The 11168-nt window shown below is 35.6% G+C and overlaps 1 protein-coding gene across 3 annotated transcripts; it reads left to right on the forward strand.

Moving 5' to 3' along the window:
• LOC107932510 (AP-2 complex subunit alpha-1) lies at positions 1-10817 on the forward strand. Of its 3 annotated transcripts, XM_016864531.2 has the most exons (28): positions 5-83; positions 230-437; positions 1949-2080; positions 2725-2850; positions 3327-3389; positions 3465-3562; positions 3652-3859; positions 4170-4241; positions 4319-4411; positions 4914-5015; positions 5152-5249; positions 5613-5694; positions 5821-5909; positions 6063-6168; positions 6269-6334; positions 6424-6530; positions 6614-6718; positions 6848-6968; positions 7112-7303; positions 7811-8047; positions 8169-8249; positions 8375-8539; positions 8635-8721; positions 8965-9090; positions 9291-9371; positions 9446-9517; positions 10050-10129; positions 10207-10817. In XM_016864531.2, exons 2-28 carry the CDS (start codon positions 306-308, stop codon positions 10343-10345), a joined length of 3060 nt encoding a protein of 1019 aa, XP_016720020.2. In that variant the 5' UTR covers positions 5-83; positions 230-305; the 3' UTR covers positions 10346-10817. The 3 variants fall into 3 exon arrangements, with proteins under 3 accessions (XP_040955263.1, XP_040955262.1, XP_016720020.2); XM_041099329.1 differs by having other exon boundaries at positions 1-437; positions 6269-6345; positions 6643-6718; XM_041099328.1 differs by having other exon boundaries at positions 1-437.
• Positions 10818-11168: the final 351 nt, after the last annotated feature.

The following is an 11168-nucleotide window of genomic DNA, read 5'->3' on the forward strand; positions in this document are numbered from 1 at the left end:
GACTAACGAACAACTCTATCTCCAGCTCTACTCTCGACGGCTATTTTTTTCCGCCAAATTTTGCTCCTCCTTTTTATATCTAAGTACTCATTTTCTCCTTTTTTTTATTTTTAAATTTCAAATTTGAAAAAAACTTACATATTATTTTTCAAACACCTCATGTTCATCTCCGTTATCCTTTTTTTCTGATGCCGGATCGATTTCTCCGTTGCCGTTGAAAAACAAAAAGAGGTAAAAGATCTGGAAAATCGAGAACGCAGATCGCGAAACAGGAAAGAAGAAAGTGGATCGATCAATAAAACGGAATGGCAATGCACGGGATGAGAGGTCTCTCGATTTTCATAAGCGACATTCGTAATTGTCAGAACAAAGAGCAAGAGCGTTTGCGTGTCGATAAAGAGCTCGGCAACATACGTAATCGCTTCAAAAAAGAAAAGGTTAGGGGTTTCAAAGCATTTTTTATTTTATTTTTTATTAATTTAAATTTCGGTGAATTAGAAAACGGTCGGACTTGCTCTTTTTTTTTTTTAATTTTTATGAGCTTCAGTAGGATAAAAGTGGACATAGATTCTTTTGTTAATTAATTTTTTTGTTTTAGAGAAGAAAAAAAAATTATGAACTTAGTTTAGCTGTGAAGTCTATGCATTTGTGAACGCTGTAAATGTATCGATTATTTACAGCAATTGCGATCTTCCTAAGTACTTACTGCGATATTTCTTTATAATATTTTATATAGAGTTTGCAGTAGGATTGGATCTCCTATCTTAAGAATTCTACCTATGTTTGTGAACCCTACCTTGAGCAAAAATATATGTACTTATGTAGTGTATGGACAGTATTTTGCTTTCTAATTCTGAGAAACTCTTTACAATTTGAGCTTCCTGTTAAAGACCATGTATGAAACCTTTCTAAACATGTATAGTGAATGATACTATAGTAGGCATGCAAAATCACGTTATGTGTATGCATTATTGAGAATCTATCCTTTTCAAAGATGTCTTTCCATAAAACGATGAACTTATCAATTCAATGGCGTATTTGAACTGAAAATGTTCTTTTTATTTGGATTTTACAAATCTAGCCACTTTTGATGGTTAGAACAGGTCCTTGAATCATTTGATTTGGTTTGCTTTAATTTGATGTTATAGGTATAGAGTATTGAGTCTTTCTCTCCCCTCCCATCTCCTTTAACCTCCTCTTGTGGGCACTCTTTATGTGGTTCATATTTGAGCATTTTCGATTTGCATTCCCCTATTTTGTTCTATGTTGAAGGGAAGAACACAAGGTTTTCTACCTAATGAACATTTCCTTCCTCCTTTCCTCGCTACTATAGTAAATTGGAAAGGTTAGTTTGTGCTTTAGTAGGATTATAGTTAAATTTTACAGTATTTTGTACTTTTTCCTTCCCAAGTTGTAAATTGCCAAACTTTATAACTTTTTCCTTGTTGGGAAATTTTCTTTCCTTAGTCATCGCGTCATCTTACTAGTTTGTTATGTTTGATTCATAGAGTTTCATATAAATCAAATTCTAGCCTCAGTAAGAAAGTAAGAAACATAAATTGCATTTGCTTTTGTATCACACTGAGTATTTGCTCCAGCTTCATACACGCTAGAATGTTATGTTCTACACTCTTTTACAGGAGTCTGCTTATTTATGTACTTAAGTGCAGTTGGGTAAATCTCAGTAAGTTCTCCATCTCCAACAAAGTAACCTTGTTGTTTTTATATGATATTTTTTTTCATTCTTTCATAGTTGACTTATTGGGGAGGAGTTGAGCTCATTCTTCACATGAAGTTTAAACCTTAGAGCCAAAATTTTCCAAACCCTGCCCATTCCCTGTAGAAACTTTTACATGGAAAGACTTAGTGCCTTGATAGGTGACATATTTTTATTGCCTTACCAAGATGAATGAGCAGTTTTTTATTGAAAGTTCACATTTTCTGACAGGGATTGACACCATATGATAAGAAGAAATATGTTTGGAAAATGCTTTACATTTACATGCTGGGTTATGATGTTGATTTTGGTCATATGGAAGCTGTTTCCTTGATATCTGCACCAAAGTATCCAGAAAAGCAGGTGAGATCAATTTTGTTATCTCTTTAATTTTGATCAGTGTCACATTTGTGAGACCTTAATTGGCGAGAAAAACCTGGTGGACCTACGCACTACAGGTGACATCCTTAAGAGCTTGAAAGAACAGAAAACAAGAAAAGTTGTAAACCAAGGCCTAAAGTTTTTTAATCATTTCCTCCTTTCCCTTTCAGAAGGCAAGAGGGGAAAGGGCCAATAAAACTTGAATGCATGAACAAGATAACATGTTGAAAGGTCTCAGCTTTCAATACTTAGAATCTGCATTAGCATGAAAGCTTTATCCTTTGTATTCATATCAGTTACTGTTACATGTAACTTGTTTCCTACAATGATAAAGCTGGCAAGTGATTGGCACTGTCTAAGCACTGTAGATAACCATCATATAATAGCATTCTGATTCTTGTAAGTATTTGAATGGGGCCATATGATATCTATTTTAGTATGTATTATGGAAGCCTGGATAATATATGGATATTCATGTAATTTTTTCGGATAATGTAGCTTATTGTGTTTCTCATAAAAAGGATATAATTATCATTCTCTGTATGGACATGGTTGATATTCAAATCTGTATTTAACTCTATTAACTATTTTTCTCCTTTTTTTTGGCTTTCCATTATTGGCTGTAGGTTGGATACATTGTGACATCATGTTTGCTCAACGAAAATCATGATTTTCTGAGATTAGCAATCAACACTGTATGCAATGATATAATTGGTCAAAATGAGACTTTCCAGTGCCTAGCATTAACCCTGGTAAGGCTAAGAAAATTTGCTTGAGGTTCTAGACATTATCTATGTAATTAGAATGGGATAGAACTGTTTGTAATTTACAACATCGAGCACTTAGCCTACATACTTAATTGAGCTGCTTACAGAAGGTATGATTTAGTCGGCGACATGTGATTCAGAATTTTCCTTTTTTCTCTTTTCTCAAGAATTAGTTCAGTTTTCCAAATATTATTCATCACTTTACAGTTTATATCACGGCTTATTATTTCTGGATCTGCAATAGGTGGTTATAGTACTATGATTTTGTTGTTAATCAATGCATGAGGATCACTGTTCTATTGTGTTGCGCTTGGATGTTGCTTTGTTCTATAGTTATTAGTTCATGTTAGTTCATATGACATCTAAGGATTTCCATATTGTTATTCTTATCCTTTGCTTAGGTTTTCGATATTGTTATTATTGTGATCTTACTTCTACTTTTTCCTGAATTAACTTTGTAGGTTGGTAATATTGGTGGGAGGGAATTTGCTGAATCTTTGGCACCTGATGTTCAAAAGTTACTTGTAAGATCAGCCAGAAACTTGTTAAGTTAAACTGCTTCTAAAAAATAATTTACACTGAGAGAATCTATGTTTCAGCTGTCTAGCAGCTGCAGACCACTTGTACGGAAAAAAGCTGCATTATGTTTGCTGCGATTGTTTAGGAAAAATCCTGATGTTGTCAATGTTGATGGCTGGTACGCTAGAACGCTAAAAGTTTTATCCCTGCTGTTTTATGATGTTAGCTGTGTTGATGCTGAATTGCTTTTCTTGCCCTATCTTTTAGGGCGGACCGGATGACGCAACTTTTAGATGAGCGTGATCTTGGCGTTTTGACATCTTCTATGAGCCTTCTTGTTGCTTTGGTATCAAATAATCATGAAGCATATTGGACATGCCTTCCAAAATGTGTTAAAATATTGGAACGCCTTGCGAGGAACCAAGATGTTCCACAGGAATATACTTATTATGGCATCCCATCTCCATGGCTGCAGGTTTGTCCTTCTATTTCTCTCTTATAACTCCTATATGAATGTGTTACCTAGCTCAGAAAAATGTCATATGCCTGGTCTGATTATTGTATATAAGTATGTTTCAAGTGGATCTTGTTCTCTTGGATATGTTTGCACTTTTTTTTGGTCATTGACATGTTTAGACTTTATTACTTGGTAATTATGTCCAATTCTTTCCCCCCCCCTTTTTTCCCTATCTCTTTATTAAGGTGGATAACTTTGTTAATCAGTAATTATCATCGACTCATATTTGGTAAATTTCATTGTGGTGTTTATCACTCTGTTATAATAGGTTAAGACAATGAGGGCTCTTCAGTATTTTCCTACCATTGAAGATCCAAATACGAGAAGAACATTGTTTGAGGTTTAAACTTTCCTGCATGGTTCTTGTCTTCTATTAAGGTTATTTTTATATTAATGGATCTTGAAGGCTGATTTCAGGTCTTACAATGGATATTAATGGGAACAGATGTTGTGAAGAATGTTAATAAGAATAATGCATCACATGCTGTCCTCTTTGAAGCCCTTGCTCTCGTGAGTTCACTTCTTCATTCTGGCTCTAGCTCTTGAAATTTATTATCGAAGACAATATTTGACGTTAAGTGATTCCAGGAAGATTTATTCTGTCGAACTAAGATTGTCACTTTATGAAAGTCCTGCTGAAATTCATCAAAGTAGGTTTTCTAGATGGGTTTCATGTTTTCTATCCTATGACAAGAAATATTATGCGCTTTTTTAGCATTCATACCTAATTTATTGCCTTGTTTACGTAATAAAAGTATATGGATGATAGCACCTCTCTTGCACACGACGGAAGAAAAAACATAGTGGTTTCAAATTTGGCAGCCTATCTGCTTTCTTGTCTCTATATGACATATTTCTAAGTTATATACTATACCCCTCTCCTGGCTCCTCTGTGCGTGAAAACATCATGTAAAGTGCATAACAATACATGTTAGTCACTATTATACTTTACTAAGCATGTTAGATGAGTGCTTTCTTAAGTTATGTTGTACGTTTGCTCTCCTCATTACAGGTCATGCATCTTGATGCCGAAAAGGAGATGATGTCTCAGTGTGTGGCTCTTCTTGGGAAGTTCATTGCTGTTCGTGAACCAAATATTAGGTATCTTGGTTTGGTAAGTTATGGGAGCATAATTACTTCTCTTTTAATGATCTTGTTTCCAAACAAGAAAATATGTTCACATGTGCCAGATCCGGGTGGTTATCTATAACCTAATGATTTACTTATAGATATTAAATGCTTGGTTGCAGGAAAATATGACTAGGATGCTAATAGTTGCTGATGTGCAAGAGAGTATAAAAAGGCATCAGGCACAAATCATCACATCATTGAAGGATCCTGATATCAGGTTGGGTTTCTTTTTTTCTTTTCTTTTTGCAGTTTTTTTCAGTATTAATTGCACTTAAAATGTTATTGCTATGATTCTCTTTTGTGAATCATTTATATACAGACTCAAGTGTATGTAACATCTATCAATTGGCCCCATCTTTGACATGCCAAACTTTTCCTTGCTTGAAAATCACCCTATATAGTTGTCTTGTTATGAGTTCCTTGCCTAACTAATTAAAATAACAATTTTCTTTATTGAAGCCTTAAACTTTCATCTATAACTAAAGCCTTGATTTTCTAAACATGGAATTATATATTCTTTGAACTGTATGTTCATAAGATCTTTTTTCTTCTTTGACTAACACCAGTGTGTAATTTCCAGTATCTGTAGGCGAGCTCTTGATTTGCTTTATGGTATGTGTGACATAACAAATGCAAAGGACATTGTTGAAGAACTGTTGCAGGTACTAAAGTCTTGAACATGGAAAAAGTATTACTTGGTGTGATTTCTCCGCTAATTTATTTTCCATACAACTACTCAAATGGTGAGGTACGAGATGAGAATGTTACTGACTGTGACCCTTAACCAGTATCTGAACTCTGCTGACTTTACAATGCATGAGGAATTGTCACTTAAGGCTGCCATTCTTGCTGAGAAGTTTGCTCCTGATCTGTCATGGTAAGCATGTTGGATGGAAGCAGAGTTTTAACCCACATGCTTATGAATGAAGATTTTGTACCTCAGTGTTTTCTTTTCTATTGTGTACAGTAGCTTCATCAAATGTTTGGTTGTTATTCCTTACAAAATAACTAGTTTGCCCAAACATTGCAGGTATGTGGATGTGATTCTTCAGTTGATTGAAAAGGCAGGAGACTTTATTAGCGATGACATATGGTTCCATGTTGTGCAGTTCGTTACTAACAATGATGACCTACAGGTGACAAAAAGTCCAACACATTTAGTTGTGCTATTTTATAACAGGAAAGGTATTCTTCTTTTGGTGATTTTCAGGCTGAATTATTTATGTTTATGACCAGCCTTATGCAGCTGCAAAGGCGAAAGAGTATCTTGACAAGCCTGCTGTAGACGAGAAAATGGTCAAGGTTTGTATATGGTAAATATTTTACATGGATATGTATCATTATGGACAAAAATATGCAATTTTATTTTGGAATTTGTCTGTACCAAACAGGTCTGTGCTTATATTCTTGGAGAATACAGCCACCTTCTGGCTAGACGGCCTGGGTGTAGTCCAAAAGAAATCTTTAGCATCATACATGAGAAACTTCCTTCAGTATCGTAAGAGCCTTTAACCTTTGGCACTATATGTTTCATAAATACTCATTCTCTATTATCTTACTATAATGTATATCACGTTTCAGAACTACCACCATTCCTCTTCTTCTATCAGCGTATGCTAAGATCTTAATGCACACTCAGCCGCCTGACCAAGTACTGCAGAATCAGATTTGGACAATATTCACCAAGTAAGATGTTCTTCAGCATATTTTTCTCTCTGATTTCTGAGCATCTCATCTATGGCTTGTTTGAAATTTGGAAATTTTTGGTTTTGTTGCCATCTAACTAATATGATTTGCTTAACACACTGAACTCAGATATGAGAGTTGCATTGACGCGGAGATACAACAACGAGCTGTTGAATATTTTGCATTGAGTCGGAAAGGTGCTGCTGTAATGGATATTTTAGCTGAAATGCCTAAATTTCCTGAGCGTCAGGTTTGTGTACTTTGCATTATTTGTTTAGAAGCTGCCTGTTCCACCTTTGTGTTGCGGAAGGTCCATGCATTGTGTTGCAGAAGGTCCATGCATAGTCTTGATTCAAGTGATGGTTAAACCATGCTCTTGTTCTCAATTTACAGTCTTCATTGATCAAAAAGGCCGAAGATGCTGAGGCTGACACTGCAGAGCAAAGTGCCCTCAAGTTGCGTGCTCAACAGCAACCTTCAAATGCTCTAGTTGTAACCGACCAACACCCTTCTAATGGGGAACCACTACCAGTTTTTGTTGGGCAGCTTAGTGTTGTAAAGGCACCCAACATGAATAATACCGAGGTTAGTTCTCTTCCAATCCTAGTGGCTACTTGTTTTCTTGGTTTTTTTATATACTAGTTGCTATTGTCACATATGTTGGACTTGTATACTTTTTATTTATGTATTTTAAAATAATCATTATATATTAAACTAATAGTTACTATGTTGTGTAGAAATGACTGAAATTTACATTTTACCATAGACTTACTTTGGCATTTATGTCACATTTACATTGAATTAGAATTCTTATAAATTGGTTAAATCTTATTATCGAATACTTCATTTAAAGAAAATCTTTTAATGGAACTATATTCTTATTTATCAGATTGGGTAAATTTTATTAATATCTATTTAAAATAAATATTTTAAATGGCAATGTAGAAATATAATGAACAAAAATGTCTATATCAGTTGAAAAGTATTTTGATATATGTGCTTTTACATTATAGGTTATAGATTTACAGATTTATGTATAGCTTTTGTTTTTAAGTGTAATTTGCACTAATTTATATGTGATTGTCTTGACAGGATCATTCTTCAACAGAGCAAGTTCTTTCTCAGGAGAACGGAAATTTAAGCCAAGTAGATCAGCAACCTCCTTCAGCAGATCCCCTTAGTGATCTTTTGGGTCCACTGGCTATTGAGGGCCCTCCTGGTGCTACTGTTCAATATGAGAACAGTGCTGTCTCTGGATTGGAAAGTGGTCCGGATGTAGTAGATGGTTCAGCCATAGTGCCCGTAGAAGTGGGGACAAATACAATTCAGGTATTGCTGCTTCCCTAACACTAATTAGAAGTTTAGTGATTGTAAAATCGCATGTGATTCTAGTAAGTGGTTTGGTATTGCTTTTAGTTTTACTAGTTGATGTTACTACTTGCATCTGCAGCCGATAGGGAATATTGCCGTAAGATTTCATGCTTTATGCCTGAAAGATAGTGGTGTTCTATACGAAGATCCTTACATTCAGGTATAAAGCTTTTTCCTTTTGTATTCCGTTATTTATCTTATCTGTTAGTTTCAAGTTGGTTTTATGACTCTTTTAGAAGCTTCCAAAAGGTTGATGCTGATTTTTCTCACTAAAAATTACTTCAGATCGGCATTAAAGCAGAGTGGCGAGCTCATCAAGGACGTCTGGTTCTTTTCTTAGGAAACAAGAATACATCTCCTCTCGTTTCAGTTCAGGCTTTGATATTGCCTCCTGCTCATCTGAAGATGGAGCTTTCATTAGTGCCTGACACCATACCTCCTCGAGCACAGGTGAAAAGGACTCATTGTGTTTGTGACTAGTTATTCGTTGATGCATGTTCGTGAATTATCATGTTTATTTTACTTTCTTTTCATGGTTCCTGTAGGTGCAATGCCCACTTGAGGTTGTAAATCTTCGGCCAAGCAGGGACGTAGCTGTTCTCGACTTCTCCTACAAGTTTGGAACCCATATGGTACTTGCAGATAATTGATATATTATAAACTAAGGGTGGGTTTGGATGGGCGGTGCGTTTACCTGCGGTTAGTGTAAAAACAGCCGTGGCGGTGAGATTAGATACTGTAGCAATACTGTAGTATGAGACAAAAAGTAAGCTAAATGCACCGCACCGCACCCAATCGCCCATCCAAACCCACCCTAAATCACCAAGAGCTGGTTTTGTTTACAGTGCCAGGTATCTTATTATTATCTTTTACAGGTTAACATCAAACTTCGTCTTCCTGCTGTGCTGAATAAATTTCTTCAGCCTCTACCAGTTTCCGCAGAGGAGTTCTTCCCCCAGTGGAGATCACTTTCTGGACCACCATTGAAGCTTCAAGAAGTTGTATGTGTTCCTTTTTTTTCTTTATTTTTTATTGGAAAGCACAATACTTAGTTTCATATATCGAGACACACCACACCTATATTATATAATTGATTCTTGTTATGTGCATTTTAAGCTCGTATTATCATTTATAGTCTAATTTATTTTCTCTGTGCGGTTCCCTGTCTGATCTGTAGTCATTTTGCTCCAAATTTGGGCAGGTTAGAGGTGTAAGACCGATGGCTCTTCCTGAAATGGCAAATCTACTCCACAGTTACAGAATAGCAATTTCTCCAGGGCTTGTAAGTCCTTTCAATCAGATAACATCTTCTTCCATTTATATATGCATTGTTCACCGTTCGATTTTCTGTTTCAGGATCCAAATCCTAATAATCTAGTTGCAAGCACAACCTTCTATTCGGAGAATACACGTGCCATAGTTTGCTTGGTAGGAAACATGTTCTGTTCTAGCTATATGGCTGTGTTATTGTAATGAAGTCTGAAATGACACCTATATATTCAGTCTGTTTTTTATACTTTAACTGACTTAAGTGACCATCCTGCTACTATAACCAAACAGACTTAACATCAGTTGGTTAAGTCAGTTAACCGACTTTTTCTAATTCTTTTTTATTATTTATCATATATTTAAAATAATTAATATGTATTAAGTCGGTTAGTTCAGTTATGAATTTTAATAAACGATAACTGACTGACGGAGAACCATCATAATCAAGACAAACCAATTTAATGGAGAAAACTGAGTGAACCAAAACCAGCATATGCTCTCCCCCAACTCTTGATACTATTTTTCCCTTTTTGGTGCTGAATTTGTTTCGATAATTTGTCATATAATTAGAGAAATCGATTCTTAATCTTTACAACTTGCTGTTTTGGACATTATCAATGAGCTTGTTGTGGTGCATTAGAATCTGTGTAACGCCACTGCTTACAAGCCATTTCTTCTATAATATTTTCAGGTCAGAATTGAAACGGATCCAGCAGACAGAACACAGTTGCGTATGACCCTCGCTTCGGGTGATCCCACATTAACGTTCGAGTAAGTAGCTAAACTTTCACATAAAGAAGTTAGTGTAATCGGATTAGCGGAAATTTTCTTACCATTTTACCCCACAGGTTAAAAGAATTCATCAAAGAACAACTGGTTAGCATTCCCACAGTTGCTCAAGCACCTACACCGGCTCCACCTGCAGCTCCACCGACCCCTCAAATACCACCAAATGATCCCGCTGCTCTACTCACTGATTTGCTATGATGAAAGTAAAAAATGACCAAACCGGAAGTTTTGTTCAATTTACACTTAACGAGACTCGGTTTCAACAGCTGGCCCCTTCCCACTTGCCCCTCCGAGGTGTATACAGTTAAAATCCCCAATGCAAGGGCTAACGGAAGCTAAAGACGAGCTACATATTTTTTTTGGCTTAGCAAAGAAGGGTCCAGTCCGGTTTCTGTGATTCTTTCTGCACAAGGATATTGAAACCTTGGTGAGTTTTTCTCTCCCTCTTTTTAGTGTCTAACGGGAGTTGGGTTTTTTTTTGGGGGGGGGGGAGGGGGCATTATTTTCAGTTAATCCTATTTCTTACCAATTTTACGAGATTGATTTCTTTAGTACGACGTCTTAGCCTGTAATATGGAATGAAAGTAGGATAAGGGATGAAAGTAGGATATGGGTTGTAACAATGTATTCGTTTCTCAATCCAATATATCATTCAGTTTTTTTGTGGCGATATTATACTAAAAATTGGATTGCATTTTGCTCTCTACTAAAAGTTGAGCAAATTAGTCTGTGTTTCTGTTAAAAATTGGTTCTCGTACATTAGAATGAGGTACATGAGGCACGACACTTGTAACTATTTGGTTATTTTGTTAGGGATTTTATAACATAAAAGATCAGGTTGTTCTTTGATCTAACATATAAAGATTAAGTTGCTCGATTTTGGAGTGAAGGAGACAAATTGCAATGTGACATTAAATACAAGGGTTTCTTTAAGCAGAAGTTTTTATGTTTGTTTTGAACTTCTAATGTATATAAATTAGATAGTTAATACCTTTATTATGTTTTTGCTTTTACATTTTTG

This window comes from Gossypium hirsutum, chromosome D08 (assembly GCF_007990345.1).
Source record: "Gossypium hirsutum isolate 1008001.06 chromosome D08, Gossypium_hirsutum_v2.1, whole genome shotgun sequence".
NCBI classification, from domain to species: domain Eukaryota; kingdom Viridiplantae; phylum Streptophyta; class Magnoliopsida; order Malvales; family Malvaceae; genus Gossypium; species Gossypium hirsutum.